The sequence below is a fragment of the Typha latifolia genome, chromosome 6, assembly GCF_019914945.1.
Source record: "Typha latifolia isolate L0001 chromosome 6, TyphaL0001v2, whole genome shotgun sequence".
NCBI classification, from domain to species: Eukaryota; Viridiplantae; Streptophyta; class Magnoliopsida; order Poales; family Typhaceae; genus Typha; species Typha latifolia.
In genome coordinates, this window is record NC_133091.1 from 9,908,431 (window position 1) to 9,926,963 (window position 18,533).

An 18,533-nucleotide genomic window follows, 5' to 3' on the forward strand; every position below is an offset into this window, starting at 1 on the left:
TATCACTGATTAGGATAAGGTCTATTCATTGAGTTTTTAGCTCATAACTCTCTTAATTTTTTTTTTCTAATCATCCTAGATATGTGATGTTTGGTACTGACTTGAGATATCCTAAAGAGATATTTTAGACTAAAGATGAAGTGAACTAGACATGAGATAATAAAGAAGATAGTTTATATAATTTTTTTTTAAAGATTTTCAAATATTTTGAGTTTTGAACTTATGAGATTGATACTTTGATTGCTTATTTACTTAATAGTTTCATGCACTTATAAGTGTTACTAAATTTGTCATAAAAAAGTGCTCGAGGGAATTAGGTTTATGCATTATGTGAGGCAAAGAAAATAGGAAAGTGGTGACTTGTTTTTAGAGAAAAACAAGTTTCACTATAGTAAATAGATCTAAAACATAAGAAATCAATGGTCAAATAATGTCTTAAGAACTACAATTTAGAACATATAAGACTTCTTTATCGATGAGTTGCTCCCTCCAAAGACTTCGCTGTCTATTAGAGGGCTTCTTCATATATATATATATATATATATATATATATATATATATGTATAATATGGTGGTAGTAGGCAGCGAACAAAGGAGGGGGAGGAGGATGATCTACAAGAAGGGTGTGAAAACCCAGTAGGCACAAAGGAGTTGATGAGTAGCAATCCCCTCGAGGGGTTGCACCATTGGCACAACCCTAATCTTCTATGAAGGGTTTGAGTTGGAGCACTCCAATTAGGACTTGAAAGATGGTGAACTATGCCCGAATGAGGCGAAGCCAAATGAGACTTTGGTGGAGGCCCAAAGTGATATTGATGTGAAAATCGTTTGTCTAACTTGGGTATTGGGGTGAAAGACTAATCAAATAATTTAGTAGTTAGTTCCTTTCAAAATTTTCCTCAAGATAGCTAGAGTCCGCATATGAGTTTTATTGGGTAAAGCTAGTGATTAGAGGCTTCGGGGCTGCAACTCTCTCAACCTATAATCAAACTTTAAATAGAAGAACTATCGATAACATTATGTGAGCCAACTTCACAACAGAAGTGCAACTGATTCAATATTGGCCAATTTCCCCGTCGATGGCTATCCTACCTACTACTTTAAATTTCTTGTCATGTGAAAAGGGAGGGAGACATGGGCCACAGATGAAGAAGGAAAGAGATGGAGGTCATAGATGAAGGGATTTCATTTCTCTATTGTTTGGTGTGTGTTGGCTAAATTTTGTATTTAGGTTAGGGTTGGATACTTAATTATTTATACATAAGCAGGTCAATACATATTCGATATATATATATATATTACTGTAATAAGATTTGGATCTAAGATTTAAAAAAAATATCTAATCCATATCCTGATCTTAATCCAAAACAAATATAGGCCGCGTTTAAGAATAAGATCAATTCTAGAATATCTATTTCTTTTTATTTATTTCTAAAATAATATTTTTCTTCTAGGAATAACTATTCTTATGTTCAATTATATTCTAGAACAATGATGTAATAATTACTTTTGATGTAATATAGAGTGAAGACAAATATCAGAAAAATGTATTTTTTTTTAAATTACTATGAATACACTTTAGTTTCATACAAAGCAGGTTAATGACATATATATCAATGACAAATAAATAATTAAATTAGTGTGTGGTAAAAGATGTAATTTTGTATTCTAAAATAGATTATTATAATATTTAGCTGTTATTCTAAAATAAGAATTTGTATTAAAAAAAAAAGAGTTATTCCTAAAGGCCAAGCCTATTTGCACCCCGAAGCGGATCGCGGTCGGATTTAATTCGACCCATTTTGACCGCCTTCAAGCCTTACCACAAAACAAAGCCCTCTGGCTCTGATCCGCCTCCAAGCTGTCGTTCGTCTCGGCGACGCCGGCAGTCACAGCGTCGCTCCATGCCATCCCGAGCTGCGGGCGTTTCGCATTGAGGGCGTGGCGTTGCCCCTTCTCACCTATCCCTCCGCCTCCGCTCTGCCCACCGAGAGAATCCCCAAACTGTAACATCCCACGGCTGCAACGCCAAAGCAGAGACCTGGCTGAGCAAAATGGACCAAACGCCGGCGAAGTCAAACTCCAAACCCTCCCAGAAGAAGTCTCCTATGTCGGAACCTGCTACTCCTCGCCGATCCCTCCGTCTCCGCTCTCCCCACCCAAAATACACCCAGAGCTCTCAGTCCCCCACGAAACCGAAGCGACCGCTTCCAGTCTCCACTAGATCGCCCTCATTCTCTCCAATAACCCCAAATCCTCCTGAGTCGAAAAGGAGGAAGCGGTCTAATTCATCAGATCCAAAGCCGAGTGCTTCAACTTCAAGAACTCTGAAGAGGCGAGTGTACTATAAGAAGGTTGTATTTGATGGTGGGGAATTCGAAGTTGGTGATGATGTTTACGTGAAGAGGAGGGAGGGGGCGGAGTCCGACGCTGAGGACCCGGAGGTGGAGGAGTGTCGGATCTGCTTCCGAACTGGAGGAACAGTGATGATAGAGTGTGATGATTGCTTAGGTGGGTTTCACCTCAAGTGCTTGAAGCCACCGCTGAGGAAAGTGCCAGAGGGGGATTGGGTTTGTGCATTCTGTGAGGCAGAGAAGATGGGGAAAGTGGTGGAACGACCGAAGCCTCCCGAAGGGAAGAGGTTGAGAAGGACGGCGAAGGAGAAGCTTCTGTCGAGCGACTTGTGGGCTGCTCGGATTGAAAGGTAAGAAGACTTATCTTTGATAAAGTCTTCCTTGCTCTTTAGTTTGACACTTATTGAATTTTTTGTGTTGTAAATTATGCAGTTTGTTCAGAGAACCGGATGGGTCTTACTGGTTGAGGTGTAAATGGTATATTATCCCTGAAGAGACTGCAGTGGGGAGGCAGCCTCATAATTTGCGAAGGGAGCTTTACCTGACAAATGATTTTAGTGACATAGAGGTGAGTTTCTGAATATTATATTGTTTTGGTCTGGTCATGTTTTTTTTATTATAGTATCTTTGCTAAAGATATCCGCTTTAGTGTGTAATGTAGACCACTTGCTATTTGATGTGGAGGTTAGTGAAGATGTTTTTATGTTATTCTCTGTAGTTTGATAAATTTTGTTACTTTATATAACTATTATAAAAAACTAGTCATCTTCTGAATGTCAAATGTCACCTAGTGAATAGTTATAATCAGTGTCAGGAATTACAATGGTTCGTTTGGGAAAAGGTCATTTATTTTAGAAACCTCTTTTGGGCTAGACACCTGCCATGGAGCCTGCTAATCATTCTTCATAATTAATATAGTTGCAATATTCTTTCCTCCTGTGTGATTTCTCATAATCAGAAAGCTGTTGTGCATAGCTACTTTTTGTCTTCTGTCAGAACTTTGATTTACTGCTTAGGTGTCTACTGGTGCTTATGTTGTGCAGTGCTTTGACTTTTGAATATGCACAGATGGAATCTGTCCTTAGGCATTGCTATGTTCTGAGGCCTAAGGATTTCAAAGAAGCCAGCAATGATGGGGATGATGTCTTTTATTGTGAATATGAGTATGATATTCATTGGCACAATTTCAAGCGTCTGACAGATAATGATGATGGTCCTGAGGTCAGAAAATTAAGAAATTGAATCATGTTTTGTGAGAGATTTTCCTGCATATACACAATGGCTGAACTTCTTCTTGTTTTCTCATGTCAGAATAATGAAGCTGGAAATGATGAGACTTATAAATTTGCGAATGATTTGAGCAGTGACGCAGACCAGGATTCAGAATATGAAGAAGAAACAACCATGGATTATTCCTCTTTCAAGAATCAATCTCATGAATTAGCCGCGGTATTCTTTTTCTTCTTTTGTACACTACCTAGGCCTTTTGTTTTTCATTTCTATTAACATGTTTCAACATCAGAATTCTCGTAAGGGGAGGATATTCGGCTTACAAAAAGTTGGGATAACAAAAATTCCTGAACATGTGAGGTGCCATAAGCAGACTGATTTGGAAAAGGCCAAAGCAACATTGCTGTTAGCAACTTTGCCTAAGTCATTGCCTTGCAGAAATAAGTATGTGCATGCGGTCTTTGCATATTTTTGACACTTATTAGGAGTTTTACTTAGTTTAAGCTTATATACAGAGAGATGGAGGAGATTACTTCATTTGTCAAGGGTGCCATTTCTAATGACCAATGTTTAGGGCGCTGCCTCTATATTCATGGTGTGCCTGGGACAGGAAAGGTCAGCATACTTATTCAATATTGACCTTCGTGTTGTCTTTTTTTCTTTTCCAGTTTATAACGTACTTAAGTGTAATCTACATGTTCTATCACTCTTCAGACTATGAGTGTGCTTGCAGTTATGAGGAAGCTGAGATCTGAAGTTGGCACAGGAGCATTGAAGCCCTTCCGCTTTGTTGAAATTAATGGTCTTAAATTGGCTTCTCCTGAGAATATTTATAAGGTATACAGTTGTTGTAACTTTGCTTGTCTTTTTTATTGTGCATGAATCCTCTTTTACTATGTCATAGTGGTTCCTAATACTGTAAAGTATGCAGATTATTTATGAAGAGTTAAGCGGAAATAGGGTTGGATGGAAGAAGGCTCTTCATTATTTGAATGAACGCTTTTCAGATGGCCCTGAAGTTCGGGAGGAAGAAAATCAGCCAATCATTTTGCTTATAGATGAGCTTGATCTTCTTTTAACCAGAAACCAGTCGGTAGTATTTTGACTATTTTCTGGTTCTAGTGTATTGACTTTTTACCCAAATATATGCTTTTGACATATGTTTCAAAATCTATTTTGCAGTTTTATTATTTGTCTTTTTTGTTGGTATCCATGTTGATTGATATCTGAACTTTCATCAGGTGCTATACAATATTCTTAACTGGCCAACTAAACCAAACTCAAAGCTAGTTGTGATAGGTATATTTTATTATTTTAATTTCTATATATATATAAATATTCTCGTATTTGGGAATCCTTTTATTTCTATTTTATTGCATATATGCAGGAATAGCAAATACCATGGATCTTCCAGAAAAATTATTACCTCGCATTTCCAGCAGAATGGGGATTCAACGGCTATGTTTTGGCCCTTATAATTATCCACAACTGCAAGAAATCATATCAAGCCGGCTCAGAGGCATTGATGCATTTGAAGAGCAAGCTATTGAGTTTGCTTCTAGAAAGGTTAAATGTGTCAGCACTTAATCTTCTGTTTGTTTTTCAGAGATCATTCATAACTTTTTAGCTTGTAATGCGCCTTTTGTTGTGTATGATGGTCGTTATAGAAATAAGTTTTTGCACTTACTGGCAACTTTCTATATATCTTTACCTAGAGTTCAAGCGAGGTGATTTTTTCTGCTTTTGTTCTGGAAATAAGACATAGTGCCTGTTTACATTATTGTTTCTTCTAAACGACCTAAACTTGAAATGAGCATTATTAAGGTGGTCCATCATCATGATGTCATCATTTTTATTTTTATGTTTTGTTGGTTGCCTTCCACATTAGGTTATCCTGTATTTTCCTTCGTCTATCATTCTGTAGTAACATGGTAGGCTTAGACAGCATTTAGATGTCAACTTAAAATGTGTATGGATTCAGTTGTTTTCTTTTCCCTGTTGACACTTTTCATAATACCTTGAGTTTTTGCACTTACTGGCAACTTTCTATATATCTTTGCCTAGGGTTCAAATGAGGTGATTTTTTTTTTTTTGCTTTTGTTCTGGAAATAAGCCATAGGGCCTGTTTACATTATTGTTTCTTCTGAATGACCTAAACTCGAAATGAGCATTATTAAGGTGGTCCATTATCATGATGTCATCATTTTTATTTTTATTTTTGTTGGTTGGCTTCCACCATTATGTTATCCTATATTTTCCTTTGTCTCATTCTATAGTAACATGGTAGGCTTCGATAGGATTTAGATGTCAACTTAAAATGCGTATGGGTTCAGTTTTCTTTTCCCTTTTGACACTTTTCATAATACCAACACTTTCTGGGGCATCTATGTATATTCTTTACGTATATTCTTTACTTCAAGTTTGCATCGGTAGTTGCACTATATTATTATTATATTGGAAACATCTTAATCTACTTGCTTTATATCGTTTAGTACAGTCATAGGTTCAATACCTACAATTTTTTGCATGCAAGTCAATACTTTCTAAGATGTTTGACACTTCTAAGTGTTGTTGGAATGATCTAATACCACCAACACCATCACCACCACCACCAACAACAATAACGAACCCTTTAATCCCTAATTCCTATGTATTCGTATTTGGTTGTTCCATAGGTTCTTTTTCTCTATTAAATTCCAGCATAAAGCTTGCATTTCAGTAGAGTTGTTAACTAGGCTAGGCTTTTTGCTTAAGTTAAATAGCTTAGTAAGTACTAAGTAGGTGCCTCTTGAAAACAAATATACGAATAGGTAAATTTGTGCTACTTAGGAGATGTTTGGTTGCTAGAAAATGAGGGAAGAAAGTACTCACTTTCTAGAACTTCTCTATTTTTGATATTTGATTGCAAAACATAAATTATAGAAGTGACTTCCTTGTCTACAAGAAATAGCTTCATTTCCTCCTATTAACTTTCTTTATTGAAAGAAAATATTTACTCCATTGAACTTTATTTTCTAGAAGCCAAATACACCCTTAGGATAAGTGGGGGATTCATGCCTAAAAAGTGATTTATTTTATAAATTGCGGATAAAGAGAGATTTATGTGTCGGATGTGATTTACATGATTTCTATATAAGCCGTTGACTTAGACAAAGATTACATGCTACTTGTTAATTGTTAGAGTTAAAAAATAAATAACTAACTCAAACAAGATATTATATCCCTAAATTCTGATCAAGTGGGTCTCAACTAGAGCTGTCAAAAAGGCTTGCCGGCTCGCGAGCTTGGCTCAAACTCTAAATGAGCTGACTCGAGTTGAGTTTTTGGGCTCAAAATGTTGATCGAGGCGAGCCGAGCTAGAGTTGGCTCACTTGAGCTTAGCTTGAGTAAGCTCGATATATAATATGTGAGATGATATATATATACAAAAATACATATAAGTTATATGTAGCATAGCTAGTTAAGGTAGTTTGTTTTAAGCTAGCTAATCTGGGTTTGATTCCTAGCCTATTTCATTTATTTGTGATTTTTCCAATAAGGAATCTTTATTTGTTCAGTCCCATATCGAAAAATTTATAGCCTAATAGGATGCATATGCCCTTATAACCATCCTTCCCTCTAATGCATCAAATTAGCTTTAGTGTATTAGACTAATGGAGTTATTAGGTTTTTTAGATCAAGTTGGTCGAGCCGAGCTGAACCAATATTAATTTTGAGCTGATCCGAGCCAAGCCCGGCTCGCTCAAGCTCGGCTCATTTACACCACTACTCTCAACCTTCAATATTCTGCTACCATTTTGTCCAACATTCTGATCCATAAAATAATTCTTGGTCTTACTGTCGTCCTATAAAACTTTCTTGGTCTTACTGTTGTCCTATAAAATTTTCTTGGCCTTACTGTCGTCCTATAACTTTCTTTCAGCTTAAAGTGGTGTATGATAATCAAGCAACATGCTAGTGACATTTCTTTTCAGTTCTATTTCAATTTCTGCTGTCCTTATCAATCTTCTCCTTGTTGAACTATTTGAGGTAATAGAAATACTCCCTCTTAGCTACTTCATACCCTAATAGTCAATAGTAATTCTCTCACTATTTTGATGGTTTGGTTCACCAAATTTATATTCCATATACTCGGGTTTTAATCTGATTAATTAAAACCTTTAGATTGTAAACTTCTCCATATTTTAACTATAAACATTGCTATCTTAGATTCATCAATTCGCACAATATGCTCCATATGTATGCCTCTCTTCTTCTTGGATTGTTGGGAGTAATATACTTACTGTTCATTCTTGAAGCTTATATGATCAGTAAATATGCTTTCGGAGTTTCGGTACTTGCATGTTTCACATAGTTCATGTCTTCGCAAATCTTCTGTTTGCATGGACTACATACTCAATTTGTATTAGGTTGGATACACTATCAGGTTGCGGCTATGTCTGGTGATGCTAGGCGTGCATTGGAAATTTGTAGACGTGCAGCAGAACTAGCAGACTATCGACTTAAGCAGCCACTAGAATCCACAAGAATGTCCTCTTCAGTCAACAGCAATTCTAAAGGTCAGCATTGTAAATTGGATAATATCAAGGCTCCATTGACAAATAGAATTCATTTTTTTTTCTAAATCAGATGCACAGTAAATGGTATATAGTTTAGATCCGATATTTGTACTTGGTCGATTTTTCATTGTTTAAATTTCTATTATACCTTTATTTTGTTTTCTATTGTTGCTAATTTTTGGCTTTGGTTTTAATATACTCATTAGGAAAGTACCTTGTTTCTATGGCTGATATAGAAGCTGCCATACATGAAGTGTTTCAAGCACCACATATTCAAGTAAGTTAATTACGTCAGTTCTGGATTATGAAGCTTATCTAGACTTCTGCTGCTGTGCTGCTCTGCTCTTGAAGTATTGTGTGAAAACTATTTGACGAGTGGCAAACAAAAATATCCTAAAAGAAGTGCCAAACTATTAGATGTTATATATTATCTTGAGAAATTATTTGACTAATTGCTAGATTGAAACCCCCATTCCATCTTGTATCTAACGAAATATTCTTTTGTTTTCTTTTGACAGATTATGAAGAACTGTTCAAAATTGGGAAAAATTATTTTGGTTGCTATGGTGCATGAACTCCACAGAGGTGGATTGGCTGAAATGACCTTTGAAAAGGTTGGCTCCTTACCTTCATACTCATTATTTTGTGGTGAGTAATTTATCTTTTTTCTGCTATCTATTTTTAAAAAATATGGGAGATGACCATATGCTGCACACATCCAGTAAGTATATTACTATATTTTTTTCTAGATACAATCAGTAATGGTTTTGCTGATATTTTGTTGTATTAATACTTTGCGTTTATCTTGGCTTCTTGTTGCATGTACAATCATGTGTTATTTGTGTATTTTATGAACCTAAAATGTACTGATAAGTAGGCTACCGTGCCTACCGACTAAGTAGTTCCTCAACAAGCTCTAGCAGGACTTCTTCACCAATATATTAGGCAAACAAGAAGTTGAATTTTTTTGGTGGAACCTGACATCTTCATTCAAGTTGAATCTTTGATGTCCTCTTATATAGCTGATTAACATTGTGATAGATATGCTTGGTCAGTGTTTCTAGTTATGTTGGTTTGCCATTACATAACTATATACATTGTTTGAAGTTTCAGTCTTGGCCCCTAAAGAAATGAAACATTTGGAGTTTCAGTTGGTTCCAATGTTTTGGATCAGAGTTTCAGTTTGTTTCAGTGCATCGTATCAGAGTTTATTTGATGCAGGAGCATAAATACTAAAAACATTTTAGAGAGTTGATTGCTAGTCTTTTGATGTCTTCATTGAGTCAAATCTAGTTAAGTTTAAATTAATTTGGGTTATTCTATTTTCGTCATTTATTTGACCTACTTTTATGTATTTTCGTAACTTTTGTATTTGGATATGTTTTGCGCTCAATTTGAGGTCTTTTAGGTCAATAAGTCATTATTTGGTTAGGTTTTATTTGTACCTATTTGGGTAAGGATAAAACTAGTAAGTTTGCTGGTTTCAACCCATTTTTTAGATTGAGTCCAGCCAAATCTGATCCATTTTGCCCAAAATTTACAAACTGTGTATACATGATGATATGCATTTTCAAACCAATTTATCTGCCCAAGATGCAGAACTCAATCACATCATTGTAATAAGGAGTCATATCCACAATTAGACTTCTTTGTTGTCCCACTGAAATTTCTTCATGACTTGAGTTTTTTAATTTATCTTGTTAGCTACCTTTTCTCTTCTAGTTATTTAGATCAATCTTTTAAGACTTGGCAATACAATATTATCTTACTGAGATGTGAATAATTTTTGAATTATATGCTAGTTCTTTTCTTAGCTTTTACTCTTCCGCGTGTTGTACTGGATATTGTGATTTTTGTAGTTTTAAGTCAAGCGAATGGAGGCAGAGATTGATCACAAATACCCCAAGATATGGACAAAGTGATATGGCAAATCTTCGAAAAGTAGACATGACACACTTTGGAGACCATGGATGGCCGTGCCAGTCGGCAGTTGCCGTGCCGGCGGCGTACCGGCATATGACATGAGGGGTGCCGCACCCCTCCTAATAGTTTCGCCACTCGCCGTCGACCTCGTCGTCGAGCTACCCGTTGCCGATCGCCGTCGCTTGAGCACGTCGGGTACCCTAGCTTGAGGGAGAAGGAGAGAGAGAGAGAGAGAGAGAGAGAGAGAGAGAGAGAGAGAGAGAGAGAGAGAGAGAGAGAGAGAGAGAGAGAGAGAGAGGAGGGAGGGAGGGAGGGGGAGGGAGGGAGGGAGGGAGGGAGGGAGGGAGGGAGGGAGGGAGAAGGTTATCGGTTAAAACTTAAGTTGCGGATCGCTCGGGCGACGGCAAAGGTGAAGGTGGGTATCTTTTTTTTTTTTCTCTCCTCTTATGGCACGTGCCGTGCCGGCCGGTGGTCGGCACGGTCCGTGCCTGTGGCACGACCATCGGTGTTGGAGACTACCAAATCAGTAAATAAATAACATGTATTTTATTGATACTCTAAAGCAATAGTTTGCTAAATTACATAACTTACAAATAGCAATTCAATTGAATGTAATAGTGCTTTGCAGCCAAAATGAGACTAAATGACTAACATGGACTATAGAGCATTTCTGTCTTTACAAATTACAGATGTATTCATATGGTATCAATACATTAGAGAAGCAAATAATGTTGTAGATGTACTAGTGCTCCATCTTGACTAGAGGAGAAACAGCAAGTGACAACAATTAAAAGAAAATAATTGCTATGGCACCATTGCAATTGTGGGGGAGAGACCATTTTATTTAACTTTACGTGAAGTCTAATGCTAGTTAGATGACTGTCTTATTTATTCTAAATTGGTAAAATACATAATAAAATAAGAGTAGAATAGATGCATCTAATTCTCATGTCTATATTGTCCTAAACCATAAATTTTAAACTCTAAAATGTAAAATGAGGCCCTTGGGATGCTATAATTGACCTCTCTGATGATCTATTCTCGTATTAAAAATTCAATATTTTGTGTCTACCATATGGGATCCTATAGGACTGACACGACCGATATTAGGCCGAAACTAAGTAAAAACTAACCTTGTATTTATGCTGCTGTTTCAGATCAGTTATGGTAGATAGTAGATACATATCTGCATTGTCTGATTTTCAAACTATGATTTTGACATATCCCTTGCATAACTAAATTTTATTTTAATTTTTGAAATACTAGATACTTCTAAGTTCTAAAACACATGCCTAACTTGTGTCAATGTCAGACAAGCATGGTAATTGAGGTGTCCATGGGTCCATGTATTATCTAATTTTGTTGTCCATTCATCCCATATATTATTCATTAAATTTATTCTCTTATTTTGGGGGTTTATCTACAAGTAGAAGAAAAATGTCGAATGCCAAACCTATTTGATGAGTTTATTTTATTTTAATTACTTACCAAGCCTTAGCCTTTATTAATTCACATTTATTTGACTTCAAATGATGTCTTTTCTTGTAGTTGGCAACGACAATTCTCTCTTTATGCACAAGCAATAGGGAGGTGCCACCTGGGTATGACACCCTCTTGAAAGTTGGGTAAGTCCCTGAGTATTAGGTATATTGCAAATCTTATATTGGTATGATTTGCTGATGCTTCTTTTTATCTTTTACTTTCGATATTTATTCTTCCATGAAGAGATGACTAAAATTACACAAGATATCAAGAATGTTGTGTAAATATTGATAAACTATAGCAGGTCAATTGATTTTGGTGGATTTGGCTGAAGTTCAGTAAATATAACAAAATATGATGATTTGATGTCAGATTTGGGAACTTGGTTTCTACTTAAGTTAACTTTTCTAAATCTCATACGAAACATGTTTGGTTAAATTGTGCAACATAATGAAATAAACTCCTATTTCCTTCCAAACAACACTATATGGAACTCATTTCAGTTCCACTATTTCCCAAAAAGTGGAATTAATTTCCAAATAAAATCAACTGAATTGTACCAAAACGAAATCCATGTAAAATTTGTTCCAGACAGAGTTGGGTGAATCTTACTATATAAATTGTTAGGGTCAAGATGAGACCTGTGACTTGGGTGAATCTTTCCCTTTTCTTTAGGCCGTGAGCTGATCTCCTTCATTTTTTAATTTATTATGTGATTATGTGTCGAATGTAGAAGAGATAACTTTGGTGATACAGTTCCATTGTCTTGGGTTTCATGCATTAATGTAGACATCTTGTTCACGCATTATTTTCTTGGCTATTAATGGATATACATATTGTTTATACTAAGGTTTCAAGTATCTAAGTATCAGCAGTATTGCTAGTATTCGTAGTATCAGCCATCCATATCAGTTTGTATTTTATAATAATTTTTAAAATACAGAAAAATTCTGATTTTTTATAAAAAATAATAATAAGATATAAATTATTTATATATAAAGTCTAAAAACTAAAAAATAAATATTATTTTCTTAATCCCTATCTCTTCCTCTTCTTACCACTCACTCCTCACATAAATAAAAAATTCTTACCTTTTCTCCCACTAATTCTCCCTTGTATGAGCGGAGAAGGAAACTGGACTTGACCCAAGCAAGTCAAGTTGTATGAGCGGAGGTAGACCGAGACCAGAGTTCTATATGGAAGCATAATCCATCTTGGAAAAGAGGGTACTTTCGACTACTACTACTAAGGGAAGGACTTCGTCAATTTTGTTTATGAGAATAGGGATGTAAAACCCCGACCTAAGGGAGGGCAAGTTGTTTGAGCAAGAGGAACACTAGACTTGTGCAATTAATCGTTGTATGCCAAAGCAAAGGAAGCTCTTGCCGTTGAGTGTAAGGGTGAGGCTACCGCCGAGACAATGGTGATTCTCTAATAGAGTAAAGAGGTGTATGCCTTGTCAAGTCTCTCATCAACTACCACATCTCTCCCTCTCCAATCATAGTTTTTTATTTTTTATTTTTTCTCCACATCTCTCTCTCCCTTCTCTTCCCCTCTCTTTTCTTCCCTCTCCCTCTTATACCTACAAACTCTCTCTTCCTCCCTCTCATTCCCTCTCTCTTGCTCCCTCTCTTACTCTCTCTTTCTCTCTTACTCGTACTTGTCTCGGCTGCCTCTAAAAATACTAGTTGTTGCCTCTTGAAATTCTCATGTGTTTTTGAATAAAGTAGTTGATGTGAAATAACAATGGGATTGTTAGGATTCTAGGAACGATGATAAATAGAAAGAGAGAAGGAATGCATTTCACACCTTCATTCTCAACTAGGGTTTCATGCTAAAACTTACATTGGAGATAAATCTCAATTATTTTTTTAATTTCTTCATTAACCTTGATTGAATAAAAAGTTGGCCTATATATAGACCTTACAAATGACAATAAGCAAATAACACCCTACACAATTGCAAAAAAATAAAAATAATTTTAAACACCATAAATAGTAAATATATAATAAAAATAATTCACTTAAGACTAATTTTTGATATATGTGCTCATGTTTTATATCACTAATGTCTGCATCATTCTCCCTGATTGAAAAGATTTCAACTCTGTTGAGTGTCTCTTGCAATAGTCCTTTTGCTCTAGTCTCACAATTTTTTGTCACTCCAAGTCACATTGATCATGCCAAATATTATTATATTCATGAATAGGTTTTTACACCTTCACCCACAAGCTAAGGTTTTACACCTAAATCTTTTTGATGATAAGACTTGTCCTTAATGACTTCTAGTAGTTGATTGAGACTTTCCTCATACTGCTCTAGCCTATCGAGTTCTTATCGTTCCAAGTCACTTCAGTCAAGCACAAGTATCGTCATGCTTAGTGATATGTTTTACACCTTCACCGTCAAGCTAGGGTTTCACACCCAAATCTTTCTGATGTCAAGACTTATTCTCAGTTTCAGAATCAATCGTTGGGATGAAAGAAGATGGGGGCGTGACGGTGGTGGATGGGGGTTGGCAGCTGCAAGTAGGCGACGACAAGTGGTGGAGTTAAAAAAAGATGGTGTTGGTGATAGTGGAGAGCGATGCTAGCAATGTTAGTGTTGGTGGAGAGTGATGCTAGCAATGTTAGTGTCTATGGAGCGCTATGCTAGCAATGTTAGTGTCAGTGGAGCGCTATGCTGGCAAAGTTAGTGTCAGTGGAACGCTATGCTGGCAAAGTTAGTGTCGGTGGAGACCACTACTGGTGGCGATAACATTGGTGGAGAAGTTGTTGGCTATGGGGAGTTTGGTGAAGGAAGGAATCAAGTTAAGGTTAGAATGGGTTTAAAAATATGTTGAGGTTGAATCGAGTGGGAATGGGGTTGGTGTTAAGGCTAACGGGTGCTAATAGATTTGGATTTGGTTGAGTTGGTGAGTTGAGTTGATTTGGGTTTAGGTTGGTTTGAGTTCAGGTGGATTTGGGTTTAATAGGTTGGAGATGGTGAGAGAATTTTGATATTTTGGGGAAAAAATTAAAATTCGTTTAGAGGATTAAGGTAAAAAAAGATTAGTTGAAATATGAAGGAAAGGAAAAGTCACTAGAATTTAAAATTTAATTTCGAAATTCATAAAATTCAAAAATTTGAAATTCTCAAAAAAAAATTTTTTTTTGCTCACTTATGACAGAGAAGAATATTGATTTAGGTGATAATGGACTATTGAATGATGCAATAGCACTCCACGTTTGGTGACCATCGGATCTTGCTTCGTGGTTTTAGAGTGACAACAGGTTCTTCTCATTCCTCCATAATGGTGATCTCATGCGACTCGAAACTTATCATATTCGACATATTGTGTAGTTTGCGATGATCCGACATTTGTGATGCAAGTGGCCAAACAAAGGATAAGTGCAGCGTGGCATAAAACTTGGAAGACGGGCCGTCTATACCTAGTAGAAATGGTGATGAGGTTGGGGAAGATGGGTAGCACAAGTTGACTAATGGGCAACAGAGGTAGAAAAATGTGGTTTGGAGAAGATTTGAATTTTAAAAAAATCATTGCTCTGATACCAAAATGATGTGAAACAATGGAATCGTTAAGATTCTAGGAACGATGATGGGTAGAAAGAGAAATAATTAGGAATAGAAATTTTTGAATAAAATAAAAAATAGATGTGAATCAAACAAAACAAGAAATACCCTTATCTTGTTAAAACAAGATATTAATCCATCTTTGCCAATAATTAACTGCTACATGAATATGATATAACCAATTTGTCTTCCATAAACAGAAATGCTTAGTCCGTAGAAATAAAGAGACAGAGTCTCTGTTTTCTCTATCCATATTTTTCTAAGTCCTTATGTTCTTATCTTTCTAACGATCTAGATTCATGATACTTAATAAAACTTATTCTCAGTTCTTAATGAAAGTATCATGATTTTTTTTTATCTATATCTACATTAATCCAGATAAAATGGAATTCAATTATAAATGTATCATATACAATATACTATACACGAAAAAAATAGGGTACCTCTATTCTTAATTAGGGTTTCATAACCAAAACTCACATTGGAGATAAATCTTAAATTTTTTTTATTTCCTCATTAATCTCGACCGAGTAAAAAGTTGGTCTATATATATACCTTACAAATGATAATAAACAAATAACACCCTAAATAATTGCAAAAAATAAATATAACCTTAAATACCATAAAGAGTAAATGTATAATTAAATAATTGACTTAAGATTAATTTTCTGAATAAAGAACTGCACCGATACATGTGCTTGTGTTATATGTCTATTGATGACCGCATCAGTAGTATAGTTCTAAAAGTTATTTTTCTTTTTTCTTTGTCTCTTTTCTTATGCATCTTATATTTTCATAATACAAAAGAACTTTATCTATTTGTTGTGGTCTTTTTGCAACTTTTGTAGTTGCAAGCTTGGTGAGAGCCGTATAATTCTGTGTGAGGAAGGCACAAAGCATAGGTTGCAAAAATTGCAGCTCAACTACCCAAGGTTAGCTACTTAGCTCTATCAGCAATGTCGTACTTTGAATTGATTGAGGACATTTACTAATTAGTTGATCATTTCTCTTGCTAAACTGGAAGCATCAACTCTCAAGAGAAGACTGGTCCAAACTCCAAAGCTATATTTTATGTTACTTAATGAGTTGCAGTTAACTGTTGGTGCATAGTCCTACCAGTTTAGATGCACGAACCTCTTAAAAGTTAAAAGTGTTGTAATTAGGCAAGAAATATCTCAACAGTACAGAAACTTCAGATGCATCTTAAGGTTCCATTGTCAAGAAGTGTTATTGATCTATACAGCTATGCTTTTAAATCTGGAATTTAATATTTAAAGAAATTCATACGTAATTTTTGCAACCACAAGCATTCCTCTATGATACTTCACCCTTTTATTATAACAATACATCTCATCCTGATTTTGCCTTATCTGAATTTTTGAATGGCAGTGAAGATGTTGCTTTTGCTTTAAAGGATTGTTCAGATCTTCCTTGGTTATCCAAATATCTCTGATTGCTTATTTGGTGAAAAACGCAATATTCTGGCTTCTATTTCTCAGCTCTATCTTGGGCTTGTCAAGGAGCAAATGCTGGTAAGTTGACATGGTTCTTTCAATCATCCTCTTATGTCATTTATGAACTTCAATTCTGAAACAGTGATTAGATAGAAGTCATAGAAAATGTTGAGGTTGAAAGTTAATCTATGCTCACTTGTGGCAATAACTAGCATATAAAATAACAGATCATGATTAATTGAATTAAGATTTAGAAAGTTCACCATTAATATTTACTTGTAAAGTAGTGAGGATGTAGTACTGAATTTCCCTACTGATTCTGTTGATGTTTGTCATATTCCCTGAGCATGTTGCGAAAGTCATGCAATACTTGTTTTCTTTGGCTAAAGGATATAGGTGTTGAATGCTCATTTTTCTGTATCTTGTTGATTTCATTTGTCAGGTTTAGTGGGGTTGTCTCATAATTAGTGATTTGGTATTAGCTTTATTTATTTGGTTTGCTTGAATGTAGCTTTGAAGCTGCAAGCTTGGCATATAAGTGGCCGTTTGACTCATATATTTGAAGAAACTGCAATTATCCACCTCAAGTGTGGTATGAAAATCAGTTTTTTGTTTTATAGATATCATAATATAGTCTTTTCCATGTGCCAAGTTAGGCCTATATGCAGAATCCTGACATCCACTCAAATTAAATGGGTGTAAAACATGGATTCTCAACCTTTGGTGAGAAAGAGGGAATGATCTAAGGTTTTTGTTCATGCTGGTTTCTTATTTAGAGCTGCAGATGCAGCATTTAGAAATACGTGAAGCCAAACGGCCCCCTATGCTTTCTTAAATGCAGTGTTTAGCTTCAGAACTCAGCATAAACCTGATTCTATATTTTTGCATGATACCCTCTTCTTTCAGATTTTACACCACTTGCTAGTTGTCAACAATCTTGGGAGGATCCTTCAAATTTATCAAACAAGTAAACTTCTACTAAGATGTACTGCATTTGTGTGAGTGAAAAATTGCTATTGCATCCACAGCACGGTATCGAATTTAGTCATGTTCTCATTTGAAGTTCTGTAAAAGCTGCATGATATTTATTATCTACGCAAGGAAATCACACATGCTGGTGCTGTTGCAAATATTTAGCTCCGTTGCACTCGACTCTTAAACCAGTCAACCAACAACTCATGGTGTGCAGCATCTGAGGAACATCTGAAGTGGATCAGATGGAAAGTTGTCCCTCTTTGTCTAGTGAAACACCATGTGCTTCTAAACTTAAAATTAGTTCCAAAAAATGTTCCTGAAGAACAGTAATGCATCTTTATGTTGCACTCTACTAATGCAATTGTTTCCACATGAAGAAAGCTCTCGCTTTATACGATGTACCATTTGATCAAATATTAAAAGAACAATTTTCTTTTCTGTGGTTCAGTAAGTTTGCTATTACGGCGATCAGCTGTCATTGTCGATGTAAGTTGCAACCACATTACCATAATTCGGAATCCATATATTGATTCCACTAGGATGTTTTGAAAGAAATTCTACGAAAATTATCAATTCTTTATAGGGTTGTTTCATTTCTTGTATTGAAAAATACGTGTGGATTAAGAGGTATGTGTTTCTCTAGATGTTATATCTAGACAAATAAATAGCTTGTTTGGTTAATTATATTTCATAATACTGTATTTATTAAACATATGTTTGGTTAGTTATATTTATAATGATGTATTTAGTAAACACGTGTTTAATTAGAGGAGAATAGAAGAGAAGAATGGAAAGATGAGTTAGGATCGAGAATAGAAATAAGAGAAGAGAGAGATGGGTTGGGTTGGGTTGAGATCGAACTGAGAGGAGAGAAATGGGTTGGGGTTAGATTAGGTTGGGATTAAAATAAGAGAAAAAAATAAATTAAATTGGGATGGCTAGATTTAGTCTTTTGATATCTATTTAATTCAAGTGGATGTTAAA

General features: G+C 35.5%; 1 protein-coding gene and 1 non-coding gene across 4 annotated transcripts; both read left to right on the top strand.

Moving 5' to 3' along the window:
* The first annotated feature begins 1,786 nt into the window (after window positions 1-1,786).
* On the top strand, window positions 1,787-17,996 carry LOC140790805 (origin of replication complex subunit 1-like). 3 transcript variants are annotated; one of them, XM_073141077.1, is made up of 17 exons: window positions 1,787-2,704; window positions 2,787-2,922; window positions 3,423-3,575; window positions 3,666-3,803; window positions 3,877-4,028; window positions 4,100-4,199; window positions 4,299-4,421; window positions 4,516-4,677; window positions 4,826-4,883; window positions 4,972-5,150; window positions 8,011-8,143; window positions 8,350-8,420; window positions 8,662-8,791; window positions 11,615-11,691; window positions 15,969-16,052; window positions 16,510-16,652; window positions 17,481-17,996. In XM_073141077.1, exons 1-14 carry the CDS (start codon window positions 2,055-2,057, stop codon window positions 11,650-11,652), a joined length of 2,223 nt encoding a protein of 740 aa, XP_072997178.1. In that variant the 5' UTR covers window positions 1,787-2,054; the 3' UTR covers window positions 11,653-11,691; window positions 15,969-16,052; window positions 16,510-16,652; window positions 17,481-17,996. The 3 variants fall into 3 exon arrangements, with proteins under 3 accessions (XP_072997178.1, XP_072997176.1, XP_072997177.1); XM_073141075.1 differs by having other exon boundaries at window positions 8,662-8,757; XM_073141076.1 differs by lacking the exon at window positions 17,481-17,996 and adding an exon at window positions 17,086-17,176 and having other exon boundaries at window positions 8,662-8,757.
* Window positions 3,483-3,560, top strand: LOC140791585 (small nucleolar RNA snoR28). The gene has a single exon (XR_012109593.1). It is a non-coding gene; the product is annotated as a small nucleolar RNA snoR28 (small nucleolar RNA).
* Window positions 17,997-18,533: the final 537 nt, after the last annotated feature.

Bases quoted from the DNA above. Each gene is read 5' to 3' on its own strand.
- LOC140790805 (XM_073141075.1), top strand. From the start codon at position 2,055: ATGGACCAAACGCCGGCGAAGTCAAACTCCAAACCCTCCCAGAAGAAG. The intron at 2,923-3,422 runs GTGAGTTTCTGA...GAATATGCACAG, and splicing joins ATGATTTTAGTGACATAGAG to ATGGAATCTGTCCTTAGGCA. The intron at 3,576-3,665 runs GTCAGAAAATTA...TTCTCATGTCAG, and splicing joins ATAATGATGATGGTCCTGAG to AATAATGAAGCTGGAAATGA.